Source organism: Balaenoptera physalus, assembly GCF_965194825.1.
Source record: "Balaenoptera physalus genome assembly, chromosome: 6".
Lineage (NCBI taxonomy): Eukaryota > Metazoa > Chordata > Mammalia > Artiodactyla > Balaenopteridae > Balaenoptera > Balaenoptera physalus.
Genome location: NC_138885.1, coordinates 20,353,066 through 20,374,922, shown reverse-complemented (window position 1 = coordinate 20,374,922; position 21,857 = coordinate 20,353,066). Strand labels below are relative to the sequence as shown.

General features: G+C 45.4%; 1 protein-coding gene across 4 annotated transcripts in view; it reads left to right on the top strand.

Annotated features, from left to right (window-relative positions):
• The window catches only part of TMEM163 (transmembrane protein 163), a 419,722-nt gene that overhangs the window by 364,017 nt on the left and 33,848 nt on the right, over nucleotides 1-21,857 (top strand). For all 4 annotated transcript variants that reach the window (XM_082465934.1, XM_082465933.1, XM_082465932.1 and 1 more), the window contains one exon: nucleotides 10,384-10,480. In XM_082465934.1, coding sequence (XP_082322060.1) covers nucleotides 10,384-10,480 — 97 coding nt within the window. The remainder of the gene's footprint in view (nucleotides 1-10,383; nucleotides 10,481-21,857) is intronic.

Below are 21,857 nucleotides of genomic sequence, written 5' to 3'. Positions count from 1 at the left end.
CATTTCTCTGCTTAATCCATTGTTGGTTTCCTGTCCTTAGCATGACCAAGTCCTTAGCATGACCGTTAAGGTCCTGCATGGTCACTGCGTTCCAGCCTTGTGGGCCCCATCGCTGTTCATTGAATATGCTGGGTTCCCTCTGTTACAGGGCTCTTTCCAGATGCTGAAACAGCAATACCATAGAAACGAATATCTTCCACAAGACTCTTAGGCAAGCAAAGCTTTTTTTATTAAAAGAGAGAGCTTGTGCACAAGGGAGAAAGCAAGAAAAAAAAATACCAGCTCCCTGAGTAGAAGGGACAAGTTGCTTTTATAACAAAACGGAGGGTTCGTCTCATGATCACTGATAATTTCCAGAAATTGTCCAACTTCTTTCATCAGCAGCAGATGGCTCCATGGTGGCTGTCGGGAACAGGGAGCACTTCTGTGAGGGGAAAGGAGTGCAGGAGAATTTTCTGCAAGAAAGCGCCAGAACAGGTGCGGTTAAAATTTATAGTTGAGCTTCTTGTCTTGTGGCAACTAGGTACACTCTTTAGTATAACAGAGATAAACTTAATCTTTTATTCCTGCCAGTCTGGTTTTTGTCTCTGGGACTCTGGCCTCCAGGGCCTTTGTTCTTTAGCTTCCAAGGCCTGTTTTGCCCAAGGCCATACCCTGGTCCTTTTCCAAAATGGATGTGCTCGTGTCTTTGTGTCTCACCTCCTGCGTAGGCGCCTTTGCTGTCTGTTCCCTCTGTCTAGAGTGTTGGTCCGCAGGTAGCTGCACAGCACATGTCCCATCTCTTAGGTCTGTGGTTAAACGCCCCCTCCTTAGAGAGAAGTGGGATGACTGTATATAAAATACACTCCCATTGTTCTCCTTTGTGCTGCTTTATGTTTCTATGTAGACTGTGCTTATTCGTTCACATGCTTATTGTCGGTCTCTCCCGTGTAAGCTCCAAGAGAACAGGTAGTTATTCACATGCTTTTTCGCTGGCTGCTGAATCCTTGTACCGGGACACAGTAGGCGTCAACTGGTATTTGTTGGTGGATTAAAGGAGTCGGGGGCTCGTGGGTTCAGCACGCACCCCCCTTGCACCAGACTGGGTGGGGTCTGGCAATCATTAGAATGGCCGTGCCCTGTTCCTTTGTCTCCTTGCATCTCTCTACACCCCAGAAACAGCATCGTGAGACCGAGGGGCACAGGAAAATGGCCCTGGGCGGCCAGGCTCAGGTGATGCCGCTTCAGCTAAGGTCCGTGTATCTGGCTGTCTGGACGTGGCTTCTCAAGCTTCGCGAGTCCTGGACTAAACTCACTACCAGCTCCCCACTCCAGGCTCATTCCTCCTACTTTTGGATGTGCCACTACCTCTTTCCTTTAGGAAAGGAAAATCAGGGTTTTCCTGGCATCCTTCTCTGCTCTCTAGTCAGTTACCGTGTTCCATCCACTCTGCCTCCGTAAGCTCTTTCCCGATTGATCCCTCTGTCTGACTGTCGGGGCTCCTCTGCAGGGGGTCGTCACTTGTTTTCTAGCCTACTAGCATTGTCTCCCCGCTGATTCCCTTGCCTCTAGTTTCCTTCCCTTCAACGCTGCCAAACTCTAAGCCCAGTCAGAGGGTCTTGGTAAAGCCGAGATCACATCATGGGCCTCTCTTGCTTAAAACAGTTTAATAACTTCCTGTCGCCCCTGCAGGCTTTCTCAGCCTCAGACGTGTGTTCCACCTGGATGATTTTTGCCCTATCGTACGTACCACCTATGCTATTGCTTACTTAACATTTATTTAAATATAATCATATTTGACTTTTTTCCCCTAGGCAATAATATCCTTGGAGGCATGGGGTGAAAATCAGTTTTTCTAATGTACATAAAAATAAATAACTATTAAATACAATGCGCTGGTCCTTGTACCATCTAAGATCCGTTGTAAATATCACGTTCTCAAACTCTTCCAAAAAACTGAAGAGGAGGGAACACTCCCAAAGACATTCTGTGAAGCCACCATCACCCTGATACCAAAACCAGACAAAGGTACCAGCAAAAAAAGAAAATTACAGGCCAATATCTTTGATGAATATAGATGCAAAAATCCTCAACAAAATATTAGCAAACTGAATCCAACAATATAAAAAAAGATCATACACCACGACCAAGTGGGTTTCATCCCAGTTTCACAAGGATCGTTCAACATATGCAAATCAATCAACGTGATACACCACATAAACAAACAGAAGACAAGATAAAAACCACAGGATCATCTCAGTAGATGCAGAGAAAACGTCGTGCATATCGTGGGTGTTGTGCCCTCCATCTCGAGGGGACTTCCAGGACACAGAGGGCCCTTCGTGTGGTCTGGCACTGCTGCCCCCCTAGCCAGATGCTCCAGGAACCGCATCTCCACTTTGAATTGCCATGGAAGCAGGACCACCCAGGGTTACGTCTTCACATTTTTGCTTATGAAGTTCCCTCTGCCTGGAGCGCCCTCCACAGCCTTCCGGCTTCTCTGCTTGATGACTCCTGTCCAGTCTTCTAGACCCAGATTAACTGTCACACCAGTGAACCATCCCTCCTTCCCACTCGGTCCCCAGGTTCTGTTTCATCCCTTTGACCCTTTTCTTCTTTTTGTTCCTTGTCCATTATCTCTTCTCACATTCACAACTAGTGACTGTCCAGTAATGATTTTCAGGTTTCCCATCCCAGATTTGTGCTCTCGGGAGGCTGGGAATAGATTTTGTTTGCCTTAGCCTTGGCGTGTAGACCTTGAAATGTGAATGAATGCAGTTAGCCTGCTGGAGCAGTACATGTGCTGGGGCTGGTTGACATTAGATGAGAACAAGCGTGAAACTTGGCATGTAAACCTGGGAGCTGGGGGTTTACTGGAGGGAGGGAAATGATGCGTTGATTGAAGAGAGGTACCAAAGGCATGATGCCCCTTTGCAGGGTTTCCTAGAGCAGTTCCTGCTGGCCCACTTTATAAACTTACCCGATCGAGATGAGCAGCTTCTGGGTCTCTCTCTTTGTCTCTCCCTATCTATCTATCTATATAAATTTATATATTTTAAAAATTTAAATTGAAGTTTTGGGTGAACTTCTATATTTTCAACCCAACCATTAGAGCTCCACTGTCCAATGTGGTAGTCACTAACCACATGTGGTCACTTAAACTTTAATTAATTAAAATTAAATAAATTAAAATTTTAATTAATTTAAAAAGTAGTTAAAATGAAAACTTCATTTCTTCACTTGTATTAGGCACATTTGAAGTGCTCAGTAGCCACACATGGCTAGTGGCTACCCCCTTGGACAGCACAGAATGGAACACCTCCATCATCACAGAAAATTGTATTGGATTGCGCTGCTCTAGAATCTAATCCTTTAACAAATTCCCCCATGTTGACTTTTGTCCCTAAAGTTGAAGCCAGGAAGAAAGTTCTATCTAAATGAGATTTCACTTGGATGGGATTAGTCATCTTGTGTATTGTTAGGTGTAAAAGCAAAGGGCCATTTGTTGAGTAAGGAGAGGTTCTTAGTGGTTACATGTTGAGGAGATGGACAATCTAACCATGGACAGGGTTTGACCCCGTGCCTGGAGAGCTCTGGACTGAGTGACGGTCCCTGGTCCAAGCCATCCTCCCCCTCACCACAGCCTGTTCACAAAGCAGCAGGTGGATGAGGTTGAAGCTAAAGAGAGAAGAGAGAGACTTCCCTGGTGGTCCAGTGGGTAAGCCTCCGTGGTCCCAGTACAGGGGGCCCGGGTTCGAACCCTGGTTGGGGAACTAGATTCCGTGTGCATGCCACAACTAAAGATCCCATGTGCTGCAACAAAGATCCCGCATGCCGCAACTAAGACCCGGTGCAGCCTAAATAAATAAGTAAATAAATATTTTTTAAAAATCGAGAGAGAAGAGAGATGGGGATGTGGGTGGAGAGAGGAGATGGAGTCTTAGAGCCTGGGCGGGTCAAGTAGGTAAGATGAGTAGGAACGGGAAGAGGAGGGGCGGCAAGTCCTGCGGTGGGAGAGGGGGTGGCTGGTGGTAATTAGTGAAGGAGCACGGAGTCTTGAATAAAATGGTGGCTGTTTGGCATGGCGGTTACAGAGAAGGAGAAATGGCTCACGGCATGCTTGGCACCCTGTCTCCTTCCCTTTATCCTGCCTCCTAGCTGGTTTTGTTCGTGGCTTTATTTAAAATGGCAGACTACGTGGAGTGAAAGAGGACTAGCTAGAACAAAACAGCATCAGAAATCGTGCACCCCTAAGTACTATGTGTACTCGCCACTTGACTGTCTTTCATTTTTCATTATTTCACATTTGACTAGACGACAACCCAGATTACACGTGCTTTGGAGACTATGGTGACAGATGATAAATAAAACATGACAATTTAAGCTGTAGATTGAATTGGTTAAGTGCCAGAGCTATTGTGTCTTAGGTCTTTTGTAAATTAGGGGATGTGTTAGAAGAAGCTTCTTTTTGGAAAATAATTTAGAAATGGGTATGATAAGACCCAGGCTTTATTCATGTGAACCACAGACCTTTAAACCTGCAGTTGACCAGGGACCAAACTTCCAACCTTTTCTCCTTTGGATGTGAGAGTGTCTGCCAACAGGTTTTGCCCTTACAACTTCAGAGGCAAAAATTAATGCTGACTGCAAGGTGATTCATAGATTCACAATGTTGAACACTGTGAGAACTTGGCAGTCTTTCGGAGAAGAAAAAAAATGTGCTAGTGACTTTAACCATTTCTTTGGATTTTACTAGTCTTCTTTTAGATATTAAATGTGTCTTTGGCAAGACTAATACTACCGTGGTTCTCAAACTTCAGTGAGCGTCAGAAGAACATATTAAAACATTGCTGGGTCCCATCTGCAGAGTTTCTGATTCAGTGTGTCTGGGGTGGCCTCTGACATTTTCCTTTCTAACAGCTTCCCAGGTGATGTGGACATTGCTAGTTCATGGACCACGCTTTGACAACCACTGGTCCTGTGGGAATTTCAATGCACCTTCAGTCTGGGTTGGTTGGGAGATTGTGTTGAAAGGGGGCGGTAGTTCATTTGCCTCTTTCTTTTTTTTCAATTAAATTTTATTTTTTTATTTTTTTAATTTTTATTTGAGTATAATGTAGTTGATTTACAATGTTGTGTTAGTTTCAGGTGTACAGCAAAGTAAATCAGATATACATATACATATACATATATCCACTCTTTTTTTTAGATTCTTTTCCCATATAAGCCATTACAGAGTATTGAGTAGAGTTCCCTGTGCTATACAGTAGGTCCTTATTAGTTATCTATTTTCTTTCTTTTTTTTTTTTTTTTTTGGCTGTGTTGGGTGTTTGTTGCTGCACTCAAGCTTTCTCTAGTTGTGGCAAGCCGGGGCTACTCTTCGTTGAGGTGTGCGGGCTTCTCGTTGTGGTGGCTTCTCTTGTTGGGGAGCACGAGCTCTAGGCACGCGGGCTTCAGTAGTTGCAGCACGTGGGCTCAGTAGTTGTGACTCGTGGGCTCTAGAGCACAGGCTCAGTAGTTGTGGCGCACAGGCTTAGTTGCTCCGAGGCATGTGGGATCTTCCCAGACCAGGGCTCGCACCCGTGTCCCCTGCATTGGCAGGCAGATTCTTAACCACTGCGCCACCAAGGAAGTCCTAGTTTTCTATTTTATATATAGTAGTGTGTATATGTCAATCCCAATCTCCCAATTTATCCCTCCTCCCCACTCTCACATCCAAAAAAAAAAGTTTTTTTTTTTTTTTAACTGAAGTATAGTTGATTTACAATACTGTGTTAGTTTCAGATGTACAGCATAGTGAATTGGGTTTTTTTTTTTTTTGGTAGATTATATTCCATTAAAGGTTATTACAAGATATTGGGTATAATTCCCTGTGCTATACAGTAAATCCTTGCTGTTTATCTATTTTACATATAGTTGTTTGTATCTAGGAAAGGGAAAATCACAATAGGAAAGGCAAATATCTGGTAAGGATTGGAGATCTCTTAAATAAGCCAGTGCGTGGATTAAAAAAAACAATCCAAAAAACAGGTTGTAAAAGCCATCATTTGCCTCTTTCTGAATCAGTGTTTTCCTGCTGTGGGATTTGGGCTGGAGGGAGGAGAAGTCTGCCTTCACTGCGGTGACCTGGCTCTGCGGACACACTGCCCTCTTCATGTGCCAGGCTAGCCTCTCCAGGTGAAGGCCAAGGTGCGCTGATGGAACAATTCCCTTCCCCCGCTCTCCCCCCGCCCCCCGGCCGTCTCCCCCCAAACCAGGAAACAGCCCACACTTGCCGATTCAGAAGTCACCGTATTTGCAGTATTTGCTCCTGACCCAAATCTCCCCTGCATCCCGTAGACGACCGCAGCCCCGGGGCAGTGGTGGGGTGAGGATGTCACGTGAATGGCCAGAGCCTTCGGGTGGCTGAGCACCGGGAGGGCGGCAGGGGACCCGGCTTTTATTTCTGGATGGACTTCAAACTCCTGCGGTGACTTTGGGCAAGCCTCCCAAACCCTCGACTTTCCCATTTCGACTCCTTGTGTTTACGAAACACAACTCTTGCCACCCCCCAGCTCCCAATCCATAAAATAACAGAAAAACAAAAACCCAGGTCTGGTGAGTGGCCACCGGGGCATTTATGAGCTGATGTGCACTTCTGAGCACCTGAGGGGAAAGCTGCTGTGTAAACACAATATATTATTAATAACATGTTAAAAAATAGCATCACACCCTCTGCTCATAATAGCTGCTTTCAGCTCTGGGGGAGCTCTGACACACAGGCTTCCAGCAGTGCTGATGGAAGGGTGACTGTGGGCTTTTGAATTTGCAACACATTTAAAAGAAAATGAAGATAGGTTTTTGAAACATTTTGAGCATATTCATCGGTATATTTGTGAAGAAAATATGACGACAGATCTGTAAAATTCAACGCGAATAAACCAAATCATCCATTTCTTTGGATTTTTTCATTACATTTCAGAGTTGTTTTACAGTGTGGGCTATTCCATAGGCATTTTGGCTCAAGTGTTAGGAGTCCCTTTCCTCTTCCCAAGCCCACTGGTATGCGGTTGATGCCCCTTTAAACTCTAGGGGGGGAAACTTACAAGTCAGCTAGTGATTACGTAATCAGTTAATGATTACATCCACTCTACAGATGCATGAAGGGGCAGCTGTTGCGTGCTGCTGTAGATACTGAGATATAAAAATATGGTTCTCGCCCTTAAGGGATTGGTAGGTAGTTTTGATTAAAAATGTATAAGCAAGATATTATGTAAGGAGACCACTGCATACCTGTCTCCTTAACAAAATGCAACAAAATCCAAATCCACCTTTTGTGCATTATCAAGGTATGCCTGCAGTGATCAGGAGAAACAGAGAGTCCTGCAGCGTCACTCTTCCCTGTCAGGAAGCAGCTCAGACATCTGTGTCTGTCCCCCTAAGAGGATTATGGAGATGGAGGCTTCTTGGGGATGTGGTGATAAATTGTAGAAGGTCTAGCACCCAAGTGGTGGTTGCGCTATTCACGTGTCAGGGAGAAAGGGCTGATCAAGTAACAGATATACTGCAAGTCTCTGAGGGACCGTTAGACCCTTCCTTCCTCAGCACCTGGGGTGACTGCTCCCTCCGTCCAGAGAGTGATGGATTTTTACCCCACAGTGGAAGCTCCCTAAGGACATGGCCTCCCCTGGGTCTAGTCCTGGGTGAGAGATTCTTCAGGGAATTGCCTGGGGAGCTTTTACTTTTTTTAAATTGAAGTAGAGTTGATTTACAATGTTGTGTTAGTTTCAGGTGTACAGCTAAGAGATTCAGATATATATACACACACACACACACACACACACACACACACACACACACACACGCATATATATAATATTCTTTTTCAGATTCTTTTCCCTTATAGGTTATTACAAAATATTGAGTATAGTTCCCTGTGCTATATAGTAGGTCCTTGCTGGTTATCTATTTTTATATATAATAGTGTGTGTATGTTAATTCTAAACTCCTAATTTATCCCTCCCCATCCCTTTCCCCTTTGGTAACCATAAGTTTGTTTTCTATGTCTGTGGGTCTAGTTCTGTTTCTGGGGAGCTTTTAAACAAATACAGATGCCTGGGTTCACCCCCAGAGATTCTGATGAAATTGACCCAAGGAGCAGTCCTTGGGCCACTGTTCCAAAAAATTCCCCAGTGGAGTGTAAGTTGCCGTTGGGTCTGAGAAGCTAAGTTGGGGGTTGAATTTATCTGAAAGGATGAATCAGAGAGCATCTCTGCTACTCACTCAGGAGCTTTTTGAATGGAGGCCTGACTTTTAGGCTCTTTTCCTGAAATGGCACCTCTCATGGTCCCAGTTGCTTGAAGAAATGGTTGCTTTAAGTGCCAGGCACAGCGGGCCCATAGCCATCTTCCCTGTGGCACAGCTGGGCCTCGGGCCAGTTGCTTTGGGAGCTTTGATTCTCCCAAGCCCTGGAATTCCTGGTCCTGCCCCAGTATCTCGTCAGTTAAAGGGCCCTCCAGTAAGCCACCTCATCCTGCATGACTGTCCTCTCGGCTGTGGCCCCTCTGCCCCCAGCACCCTGCCAGGACTGTGGTGACCACACCCGGCACATTGCCTACGTTAGCCTTCTTCACTCCTGCTGCTGCGTCCCTGTGTGCTTTTGGCCTGCTTTATCTTTTTCCCCCGTGAGTGCATGTTTTTCCCCTGGCTCCTTATGGGGATGTATGGCACCCAGGGCAGATTATCCTTTTGGTTTACAGGGCCAGGATTTCCTTTTGCTCAAGCCTGTACCAAGAGCCCCAGCCTGTGCGTTACTTTTCCTACATCTCTATGTTCTTTTGTGTTTCACCCCAGCCCGCAATGATCCTTTCTTTCTGTCTGTGTTTTTGAAAGAATAAAACCTACAACTAACGTGTTAATTAGAAGCCTACTGAGTAGACTGCAAGCAGCCTGTTTACATGCTTATTTCTGACCTTTAGGTTTGGGGTTGACTAGGATTCTAAGTACGTGCCACTTTGGGCCATTCCGTTAGTGCAGAGAAGGGAATCCAAGGTGGGTAATGAAAAATGATTTTATCTGATAGCTGGGGAAGAGGGCTGAGAAGGCTGCCAAATGATGGTGACCTCATGTTGGGACAGGAATGATCTAGGGCTGACTGCAGTCATTCTTGTATTTGTTTCTCTTTTCTCTCTCTTTTCCTTTTCGTTTGGTATTTTGACCCTTGTATTACTATCATCATTTCCTCAGCCTTACTTTCATTTTCTGTCTGTCTTTCTCCTGTGAGTTGCTGTGTCTGGGTTGCCAGAGACAGCTGATGCATCCCGAGCCCGTAGACGTCCTCCCAACTCCCATCCCCAACCCTTGTCTCGGTGTCCTCTGGCTTTACCCTTGGCCTCATCCCTAACTCGCTCCTCCTCCCCCGTGCCGGCTGTCTTGGCGGACCTCATCCTTCCTTCTCTCCTCTCATTTCTTTTAAAAGAATCACTCCATCCTGCCATGAATACTCTTCTTTTGTCATTACCAAATTATTCCTTCTTTTTATCTTTGGGAAAATCCAAAGGTGTCTATCCTGTCATATCATCAAGAGACATCCAGGGTGGGCTTTTCAGTTACTTTGTTTAAGCCAACATTAACGGGTAACTTTTTTGTGCTCTGTGCAATTATCTCATTTCATCTTCAGGTAGGAAATAGTATTCCCATTTGACAGGTGAGGAAAATGAGGCTAAAAGAAGTTTGGTAGCTTGACCAAGATCAGCCAACAGGTTAAATGGTAGAGCTTGGGATGTCTCGTGCCAGAGCCTCCACTCTCTTTTTTAAAAATTTATTTTGTTGTAGTATAGTTGATTTTCAATGTTACTAATATCTGCTATACAGCAAAGTGATTCATTTATATGTAAAATTTTTCATATTACTTTCCATTAAGGATTATCCCAGGATATTGAATATGGTTCCGTGTGCTCTACAGTAGGACCTTGTTGTTTATCCATTCTGTATTATAATAGTTTGCATCTGCTAATCCCACACTCCCAATCCATCCCTCCCCCACCCCCTCCAAAGCCTCCACTCTTTGCTATTAAACTCTGCACCCTCCAGCTGGAGGAGGAGTGAAATATTGTGTTGCCAGGCAAGAGGGAAGGATTTCATGGCCTTGAAGACCCTCCCACACCAGCATTCGTGGGATGCTGTGAGGTCATGTACCATGGTGAGCCCCTTTCCCACGGGACTGATTTTGGTGATACATCTCTGAACTGTATTCTTCTGGAGATGATTCTGTATCAGTTCTGAGACTAGGGTTGGTCATGGTGGGACTGTGGCAAATTACGGTGGATCCCAGTGCCTCGGGCTGTGTCACTGTCACTGTCATTGTGTAAATCAACAGGGTGGAGTTCTCCCAGTAAAGAGTCCCAATGTTCTGTTTCTTTGCAGAGCCTGTGTCATCTTGGGGGTGATATTCCTTCTGTCATCCGTATGCATAGTGGTCAAAGCCATCCATGACCTCTCGACTAAGCTGCTCCCGGAAGTGGTAAGGTTCTTCTTTTGTCTTAAGATTCTTTCCTGACCGTACCAGCCTCCTGTGTTACCTCCCACCCCAGATGTACTGGGGGAAGTTGGGCAGGTGGAGAGAAAACATACAATATTTAGGAGTTCAGAAGAACTCACTGTAGAATGTGAATGACTTGGTGGAGAGAAGCACTGGGCAAGATAAAAAGGCAGTTGAGCTGGTACTGGGTTGTGTGTCCCTCTTCTTAGATCTTTTGACTACTTTTAAAGTCTTTTATGTTAAGAGAAATGGAGTGATTTTTATATAGCAGAGCGATCCGATCTGTGTTGTTCCCATCTGTTGTTCTGTGTCCATTCAATCACTATTATAATAAGACTTATTTTTTTCCTTTGTACCTCAATTCAGTATATAAATCTGTTCACATTAGGCTTTCTGACACAACTGACATTCAGATGCAAAAACTGGGGGACACAATTTCATATTAAAGTGTCTTTGACTGCCTTGTTTTCTGGGTGAGAGGCACTCTGATTCTTTTTTTTCCCCCCGCCCCTTATGAATGCTGTGATAAGGAATATTTTTACACTCTCCTATCAGGCTACCTTCATGTTAGAAGGCAGCTGATTTACCTACCAGGAGATTAAGATGCTGCCATTACAATGCTTCACTGTACAGACATACCTCAGAGATACCTTGGGTTCGGTGCCAGATCACCGCAGTACAGCAAATAATGCAATAAAGCAAATCACACAAATTTTTTGGTTTCCCAGTGCACGTAGAAGTTATATTTACACTATGCTGTAGTCCATTAAGTACTCAATAGCATTATGTCTAAAAAAAAAGTACGTACCTTGATTAAAAAATACTTTATTGCAAAAAACATGAACTATCATCTGAGCCTTCAGCAAGTCTTAATCTTTTTGCAATAGTAACAAAGATCACTCATTACATATCACCATAACAAGTATAACAATCATGAAAAAGTTTGAAATATTGCAAGAATTAACAAAATGTGACACAGGGACACGAAATGAGGAAATGCTGTTGGAAAAATGGTGCCGATAGACTTGCTCAACACAGGGTTGCCACAAACTTTCAATTTGTAAAAAAAAAAAAAAAAAATGGAATGAAATGAAGTGTACCTGTATGTAAGTTGCATAGTGATGTAATACAAAATTATGGGCTCTTCTTTTAGGATGTGATTTGGTTTGAGCTTGGCTATGTGCACCATCTTATAAAAGGCCTAAATTATGAGACCTTTAATTTCACTTTTAGAAAAATACATGTTAATCTTTTGGGGGTAACGTATTGCATTTGTGTGTGCGTGTGTGTGTGTGTGTGTATAGGGAAGATGAAAATGAAGCGGGGCATTACACTGCATTTAGTAGAGCTATTAAGGTGACTGCTCTAAGTTGTACTGTGTGCCCACCCCCGCCAACTTGAAACAGACATTAGAGCCATTCCTTTAGTAACTCCCAAGGACGTTAACCATTATTTATCATCGCAGCTGGCAAGGAACATGTTCTCTAGTATCTCCACGACACGGAGGAAAGACGGAGAGCAGGGTAGGAGTGTACCTACCTATGGATTTGGTCTTCTTCAGCAGAGCTAGCTCAAACAATCCCATGTCTTATACTCCGTGTGCTTCCTCTCACATTGTGCTTGTCTCACCTTGATCTTCCTGGTTGCCTGGGATCCTGGACTTTTCCATCCTTTTCCTCCATCAGACTGGCTATCCTGTGTTCCATGCCATCAGAATCTGAAGCTTAGGTAAAATGTAGACATAGAAGTATTAAGCGTGACTGATTAAGATGTCAGTCAGATAACATCTTTGCATTTGATAAGGGATGGAAATCTGACTCCACTCTAAGAAATGTTTATTGGTGGGAATTTTCAGCCCTGGGCTAGTTGATGCATTCATTTATTTAGACATTAAAAATTAATGTGTAGCGCGGCTCACTTGACGTGGAATAGGTAGCTGTGCTCATGGACCCTTGTTCGTGGCCCTCCTTGTTCTTGTCTTGAAAGCGGAACCATTTTTAACCGGGAACAGTCTTATATCTTACAGTGCATACACTCTTAAGAGAAGAAGCTCACCAAGTTAAATTCCTCATCAAGGTATAATGTCTGATGCGCCCCCCCCTGGCTGGGATGGGAGAGGGTGAAGAGCTCCGTGATTGTACCGAGACTGGCCCTGTCCCGGGAGGGCTCACACCCACTGCATCTTTTATTAGTCCTGGTGTGGGATCTAAAAATCACACCTGTTTATGGTCATCTCATCAGAACTCTAAGGAAAGATGTAAGGTGGTTTGTTGTTTTGTTTTGTTTTATTTTGTTTGTTAAGCCTTCCGAGTTACAGAAAGGTAACAAAGGCCTGTGATCTCCTGTTTCCATAGGGGAGGGCTTCTGATCAGCTGAGTGGCACATGGGGCCAGGTGTTATCTGACAGCATTTCAATCCCGAGTCTTTGGGTTCCTACTCTCTGCTCTAGAAGTTTGGGGAGCCCAAACCCCTGGCCTGCAGTCATTCAAGATGAGCGTCTGTCCACAATGTCTCATCTGAATTAGCAGCCACAAACTCAGATGCTCACAGAAGCCAGTCCCGAAAACAGGAGAAACTGCCTGGGTCTGTGGCATCCAGACAGTGTGTGCACAGAGGAAGGGTCGGCCCCTTAGCGGAATTGCCATGGAAACCTATGTTTAATGTGAAATAAATGGGCAACTAATTAAATTTTGGGAACCCTGGTTGGGAGTCAGCTTCCCGCAGGCCAAATACAGCCCGTGCCTCTTGGCTGCTCCTGGCCTGTGGCGGTAGAAACCAGGGAGACTGGTGTTTATGGCCTTGATGTTCTGAATTTTAGGTCCAAGTTACAGATTCACTCTTGCCCTCATCTGCAGAATTGCCTTTTGATATATGATTTCCATCAAGTTGTTACTGTGGGTTTGTCTGAAGCAGTGTTTTCCCTGCCCCAGGTCCATCCTGCTCCCACCCCTCGCCCCGGCGGCTTTCTTTTTTCTTTTCCTTTTTCTTTTTTTTTAAATGTTTTATTATATTTTATTTTTGGCTGCGTTGGGTCTCTTTTACTGCGCGCGGGCTTTCTCTAGTTGTGGCAAGTGAGGACTGCTCTTTGTTGCGGTGCGCGGGCTTCTCATTGCAGTGGCTTCTCTTGTTGCGGAGCACGGGCTCTAGGTGCACGGGCTTCAGTAGTTGTGGCGCGTGGGCTCACTAGTTGTGGCTCATGGGCTCTAGAGCGCAGGCTCAGTAGTTGTGGCGCACAGGCTTAGTTGCTCCGCGGCATGTGGGATCTTCCCGGACCAGGGCTCGAACCCGTGTCCCCTGCACTGGCAGGCAGATTCTCAACCACTGCGCCACCAGGGAAGTGTCCTCGGCAACTTTCTTTTTAATGTCACCTGCACAATTCTCAGAGTGTGAGTAATTGTAAGAATGGGTGAGTTTTGAATAAGAAAGCTATGCCATTAGGAATTTCCCACCTGTGAAGTCAGCTGGCTCTGAGCCGTGATGTCGCCTGCCCCTCAGTGGCCTCATGCTGGAGGAGTCTGGCCAGCTATGCTCTCAGGGGACCCCCAGACGGGAGTCTGCAGCGTCTGCTGTGAGGGCTTCAGGAGCAAATGGCTTAAATCTGCTCCCTCGCGACCTGCATGGGGTCGTGTAGGATCATTGATAAAACAGATTCCAAAAGAACCTTCTCAGAAACTCTGCATGAACTATGGTTCTAGAAGTTGGGGAGCATGGGTGGTGCCACAGATGTGGTGGTGATAGTCTGGCCTTATGTCTGGGGCTGCTTTGAAAGGAGTATCATCGTCTTGCTGTTTTTACACCTGCCACAGCCTGCTTTGGTAGGCAGGGACAGGTGGTATGCTTCTCTGTTATGGTGGCATATGGGGGCTCGGAAAGCTGAAGTGATCTTCCCGAGGTCATCGGCTGGCTGGTGGCAGCACCTGGATTTGAGCCCTTGTCTCCCCATCTGGGGCTGTCTTGGCTCCTGGTAACTGTGAGCTTACATGTTCCTGCTGTTCATTGGCTTTTCAGGTCCGGGACTGCTGTCTTCTTTCTTCTTCTTCTTCTTTTCGAATTTGTTTTTTTGTTTTGTTTTCCCTTTTCTGTCTTCTCATCTTCCGATTGGGGTGCCCAGACCCCCAGCTGGTCCCATCCCTGGCTTTTCTGGCTTCCACTGCTGCCCTCACCACGCGGGCCCCCTGCACCCTGTGCCGCTGACCAGGGTGTGCTCCCCTTACTTTGTCTCTTGGAAAACCTGCAGGCAGGTGAACCAAGAAGCAATGGAGAAGTAGGCCAAGTGTGAATTGAGGGGACTCAGGGGTGACATGGAATCCCGTGGATGAAGGTGCTTTAGGGAAGCTGCCTAGCGTGTGGGAGGGATGTGGGCGTGGCGGGGGCTGAGCTCTTGGAGGTGTGACCCCGCCCTCCCTGCCCTCCCCGCCCCTCGTACCCACGTGACCGCCGCAGGCAAGTCGCTCCATCCCCCTGCCCTGGGCTTCCTAATACGCACAGTGGGGACAGTACTTCCATCAGAGGTTTATGGTATGGCTCAAGTGAGCCGTTTATTTAAGATAATCGTCATGAGAAGACAGTGCTGCCATGGCGGCTGCTGCTCTTAACCGTCTGATGTTTAATGTTTCTGAACTGCTCATCAAAGTTCCAACTTGTGGCCTGCGTTCATTTCAGACGGGCCCCTCCATCCCTCTTCCCTGCCTCCTGGTCCCCCTCCCTCTGGCTGGCTGGAACTAGTGCTGTTCTCTCTCTGGCTTCAGCTTGCAGTAGCCAACTCTGGGCCACTCCGTTTCGGGGAAACGGCGTGCTGTCGGAAGGCTTGTCCTCTAAGCCTAACTCACCGGTCATTGGCCGTGTGGCTTCCAGCAGATTGTGTTTCCTCTCTGTGTTTCCTCTTTGTAAATGGGCGCCATGCCCCCTACTCCACAACAGAAGTTGTGAGAATTAAATGATGTGATGAACGTGCAAAGGCTCTGTCAACCGTCGTGTACTTTACAAAAGAAGAAAGTATAGTTTCTGATCCCAGCGCTCGAGAGGTTCCGTCCTTTCCCACGCGCTTTCTCTCTGTCCTGTTGTGTTAGACCAGCTCATTAGCTCCTCTGTTAGTAGACTGTGACTTCTTTACCTTGAGCTTAAGTCATGTGCCCTAATAGTGATAACAATTATAATTAAAATCATGCATGGTTCCCGATTGGCAGTGAATAACATATGGTCACATGCTGATAATAATCACAGTTGCTACCATGTGAATGCCTCCTGATCCCCGGACCCCCTGTCTAGGCACTGGGGATTCAAAGTCAACTAGCACCAACGGCTAAAGTTTTTCATTTCCCTGCAAAGTCCTTGACTTCTCATAGGAGCTGGCTTTTGCTCCCAGGGATCTCACAGCTGGGGAGAGACCCAGAAACCGATACATTTGGTTCGGGTGATGAAGGTTGTGGTAGAGACGATTGCATGAGAACAGAGAAGGCTTCCATATCAAGCCTGGCATGGGGGAGGCGTGTTGGGACCTTCCTGGAGGAGCGCTCCCTCCACGTGACATCTGGAGGATGAGAGGGCAGGGGGTGGGGGTGGGGGAACCCGGGGAGGAGGGGGTTCTCGAGGGCAGAGAAGCTACAGGAGCCATGGGGTCCTTGTGAGCCTATCTTGTTTCTCATGCCTTTGTTCTCTGTTGACACCAGCATGTCTGGGTAAGAGGAAGGACTAGAGAGAGAAAAACGTAAGGGAGAAGGAGGCAAAAGGAAGAAAGGAAAAATAACTGTGTTGTGGGTCAGGAGTGATAGCTCAGCATCGTTTTTATTCTTCTTTCTTGAGTAGCGAGGTTGCCTTCAGACTTCCCCTTGTCTCTCTCCCTGCTAAGTTCTTCCCTGAGATTCCATCCCACCCACCAGAACAAGGGGGCTTCCACCAATAAAAGGGAGCCCCTCACAATTGCTCGTTTTCTTGCAGGCCGCCAGTCATGAGCTCTGTTTCATTTCCAGTCCTCGTGGGACGTGAAGGTGGCTTCTGGCAGGGTGGTTGCCTGCTTTCATAGGTGCATGTCTTCACGCAATGTTGCTGCGAGTCTCCTGCGCTCCAAGGGTGGGCTGGCTCTGCAGGGCTGGGGGAGGTCAGTGGTGTTCCTGCAAGAGCCTCCGATGAGATCCCACTCTTAGGAGCAAAGCTAGAGAGAAAACTCTTGTAACGGATATTTTAGGGTAATACTCACAAGTCCACAGCCGAGAACTTTCCCTCAGGATCTTCCTATGGAAGTGACGATGATTCTTGGATTTGTAGGTTTTTGTGATTGTGAAGTGTTTAGCGTTCAGTCTCTGTTGTGGGTGGATAGGAGTTACTTGTGTTCTTTAGCTGCTTCTTATCTGGCCCTTGGTGCGTTTTTACCTTGTGGAGAAGACGGAGATGGCCCAGCCTGCCCCATCCCTACACCCCTGTTTTCAGTAGAGGGGACAATTTGCCCCTCCCTTTCATCCTTCCCTCTCACTCAGGGCCTCTCCTCCCCACAGTTAACCCTCTGAGCTCCCTCCTTGCCCACCTCCTTGGAAATCTCGCCTCTACCCTCATTCCTTCTCTTTCTGGTACCTTCCGTCACTCCCTGCCTGCCACCTCCTCCTCGGGCGTTTCCCTTCAAGTCCTTCCTTCCCCCCCTTTAGTCTCTGCTGCTCTCAAAGATGCTTATCCCTTCCTTCCCATTCCTCTTGTCACCTCAGGTTCAAACCTTGCCTTCCCTCAGCCTGCCCCGGTGGTCTTTCAGGTCCATTCTTCATGGCATCCCTTTGGAGGTAGGAGCTGGTTAACAGGAGGACCTGAGGGAGGGTGGTGGGGCAGCAGTGAAGGTTTGGGGCTGGGTGAGCAGTTTCACTGAGGTGCTACCCACCCAGTCAGCTTGTCAGCCTCAGATATTCTGAGGCAAGTGCCTCATCCATGGGAGCGAGTTTCTCAAGGCTCTTGTACTGAGTGTTCTGAGGCAGTGTCACCTTGTGGTTAAAGACGTTGGAGCTGAAGTCAGGGAGACAGCACCCAACTCTTACCCCTTCCTAACTAGAGGAAGCTAGAGCATGTGGCTCAGCCTTCTCTGCCTCAGTCTCTTTGTTTGTAAAATGGAAATAATAATAGCGGTCTTCTCTGTAAGACTGTTAAGAAACAGAATAAAAAGATGCAGGTGATGTGCTTAGCACATAACTGTTGAATGAATGCTGGCTAATGCTATTGTTGTTGGACCAGAGAAGAGATTTCTAAGGAAGTTGGTGGACCTTTTGATGCCTTTCGTTCTGGAAGCTTAGGCTGTATTGAACAGTCCAGGAAATGCCTTCAAGGATCCTATTTTCAACTCAGGTTGGGTAATGCTGTGGACGCCTTCTTGTGCAATAACCTCTAATTCCTGGATCCGCCATCAGCGATAGATTCATCTTCCCGTGTGACATGCTCTTGAGCATAACTCTGAATTTAATTTGGGAGTCGCATTGACAAATACTTTAAAAACAAACAGCTGCCCACAGCCAAGGTCCTCACCATCCATCCACCCTGCCAACGTCTCCCCAGCACTGCACAAAGAAAGGCAGAAATTCCTGCTGTTAGACCATCAGTGGTGTCCCACTCTTGTTACTTTAGACAGAATAATTCCATCACTGCAGCAAGACTGACCTCTTCATTCATCCTAAAGCCACAGGCCTACCGGCTTCTAAACAGAAGAGAACTGAGCACGGATCAGAGTGGATTATTATTGGCTCAAGTGAGTTCAAGGAGAATAGAGCCCAGAAATAGATGCATACATATCTGGTCAACTGGCTTTCAACGAAGGTGCCAGGGCAATTCAATGGAGGAAAGAAAAGTCTCTTTTCCACAAATGGTGCTGGAGCAACTGGAAAGCTTTATGGACAAAAATGGACATTCACCTTTATATAAAAATTACCTGAAAATGGATCATAAACCTCAATGTAAAATCTAAACCCCTAAAACTTCTAAAGGAAAACAAAAGAGAAAGTCTTTGCAATGTTGGGATAGGCGAAGTGTCTTAGATATGGCACTAAAAGCTTGAACCATAACATAAAAAAAAAAATAGAAAATTGGACTTCATTAAAGTAAAAAACCTTTGCTCTTCCAAGACACCAATAAGAAGATGACAAGACCGCACAGACAACACACACAGATCAGACAAAAGACTTGCCTCCAGAATGTATAAAGAACAGTTTAATAAGAAGACAAACAATCCAATAAGAGAATAGGCATAAGATTTACCAGCCAATTCCCAAAAGAACAGATAAATGAATAGCCAATAAGCATGTGAAAAATTGCTCAACATTATTAGTCACCAAGGAATTACAAATTAAAACCACCATAAGATACCACTACATACCCATTTGAATATCTAAAATTGAAAAAACAAAAGTACATGGAGCGTCTAGGGCTCACATACATTGATGATTAGAGAGTAAAATGGTTTATCTACTTTAGAAAAGAGTTCAGAGGTTCGTTAAAAAGTTAAACATCTGGGCTTCCCTGGTGGCGCAGTGGTTGAGAATCTGCCTGCCAATTCAGGGGACACGGGTTCGAGCCCTGGTCTGGGAAGATCCCACATGCCGCGGAGCAACTACCCCCGTGAGCCACAACTACTGAGCCTGCGCGTCTGGAGCCTGTGCTACGCAACAAGAGAGGCCGTGACAGTGAGAGGCCCGCGCACCGCGATGAAGTGTGGCCCCCACTTGCTGCAACTAGAGAGAAAGCCCTCACACAGAAACGAAGACCCAACACAGCCAAAAATAAATAAATAAATTAATTAATTTAAAAAAAAGTTAAACATCTGTCTACCATATGACCTAGCCATTCCAGGACCAGGTATTTACCCAAGAGAAATGAACATATACATATTTGCAAAGACCCTTACACAAACGTTTATTGCATTTTTATTTCTAATATCAAAAACTGGAAAGAATCCAAATGTCTATCAGTAGGTGAAATTGTGGTACATCCATACAATGGAATACTACTCAGCCATAAAAAAGCACCACTGACTCATGCAACAACGTGGATGAAACTCAGAATAATTAAGGTGGGTTCCAAACGCAAACGCAACTTCCCTGGTGGCGCAGTGTTTAAGAATCCGCCTGCCAATGCAGGGGATGCGAGTTCAATCCCTGGTCCGGGAGGATCCCACATGCTGCGGAGCAACTAAGCCTGTGCGCCACAACCACTGAGCCTGAGCTCTAGAGCCCACGAGCCACAACTACTGAGCCTACACGCCTAGAGCTGGTGTTCCGCAACAAGAGAAACCACTGCAATGAGAAACCTGCACACTGCAACAAAGAGTAGCCCCTGTTCTCCACAACTAGAGAAAGCCCATGCGCAGCAACGAAGACCCAACGCAGCCAAAAATAAATTAATAAATTAATAAATTAAAAAAAAAAAACTATGTGCAAACACATAGTTTTAAAAAAAAAAGAAGGAAATATATAATATGCGGGCATATCTTGGAGATGTTGTGGATTTGGCTCCAGACCATCACAATATAGAGAATATCTCAATAAAGTGAGTCATGTAGATTTGTAGGTTTCCCAGTACATAGAAAAGTTACATTTATAGTATACTGTAGTAAGTGTGCAGTAACATTGTATCTAAAAAAACAATGTATATACCTTCATTTTTAAAAATACTTTATTGCTGAAAATACTAACCATCATCTTGAGTCTTCATCGAGTTGTGGGTAACATCAAAGATCACTGTTCACAGATCACCACAGCAAATATAATTATAACGAAAAAGTTTGAAATAGAGTGAGAATTACCGAAATGTGACAGAGAGACACAGTGAGCAAACGCTATTGGAAAATGGCACTGATAGACCTGCTCGATGCAGGGTTGCCACAAACCTTCAATTTATAGAAAATATGATATCTGTGAAGCACAGTAAAAGGAGGTATGCCTGTATCATTCCACTTACATAAAATTTTAGGTGCAATCTAGTCTCTAGTGACAGAAGGCAGAGAGTGGTTGCCAGAGGATATGGTGTTAGAGGCGGGGGCGGGATTATTAAAGAGTCACAAGGAAACTATTGAGGGTGATGGAAATAGCCTCTTGCTTTTGGTGGTGGTTTCATAGGCATAAAAAAAGTCAACACTGGGACTTTCCTGGTGGTCCAGTGGGTAAGGCTCCATGATCCCAATGCAGGGGACCCAGGTTCAATCCCCAGTTGGGGAACTAGATCCTGCATGCATGTCACAACTAAGAGTCTGCATGCCGCAGCTGAGAGCCCGCATGCCGCGACTAAGAAAGGATCCCACGTGCTGCAACTAAGACCTGGAAGAGCCTAAAGAAATAAATAAATAGTAAAAAAAAATGTTCATGCTGATTAAGCTGTCTACTTTAAATATGTACAGTTCAAGTATCAATACATCCAGATGCTATGCTTGGCCACAAATGACCTCACATTGCTACACCAGATAGGAATCCTGCTCAAATCTATTATAATAGGATAAATATTTTAAGATGCTGTGAAGTGAGGGTTTAGTTTTCTCAGTGTAACCCACACATTCAATACCTGAGATGTGGACAGTACTGCTAAAAGTTATACTATAGTCAATAACATGAAGAAAAAGTGTATGATAAGAGGGGAAAGTGTAAATAGTAGGCTAAATATGACAGCTGTCATCAGAGGTACATAGTAAGAGGAGCTTCTGCTGAAATGAAGCTCATGAGAGCTTCATGACTTCAATGAAGTCATGAGATCATGACTGATCTCATGCAGTTGCCAGAAACACCCCTGAAGTGCCTGCTGGTGGCTCCGCCTCTTGAGAGTATTAACCGTTTTAAACCTGAAAGTGTGGGTGGTCTGTCCTTTCAGTTCCTTGCATACAGTATGATTTGTTTGTCAGTTCAGGTGTTACCTAGGAAATTGCTCTGAAGGGTCTCTGATTGGCTCTCTTTTCCTTGCTGTGTAAGCCTAGGATTTTAATCAGAATATGATATGTCTGTGATCGGTCTGCCATGTTGCTCTATTTCTATCATGCCTCTTTGCGTTTTCTGCTTCAAAAAAGGGCTATTTAGCTTGAGGCTCATTAGACCTTCGTAGTATTTCCGAAGTAGGCAGAGACATCAGACCCACTGCCATTTTATAACAAGGAAACAAAACCTCAGATAGAAAAATAAAATAACTGTATAAGATCCGCTGTCAGAGACACCCATGGCAAATGGAACCGGGTCCTTGACTGGTCAAGAGGGCTCCTTCTGTTCCATGGATTGTCTCCTGAAGTACCACAGGGTTTGAGACCCAAAAGTCAGCTTTTAAGAAAAGCTAATACAACTGGTTCAGTTTCCCAGTTGAGAAAATATAGCCCAGAGACTTATTCTCACAGAAGATTCTGAATTAAACTCCACATCTA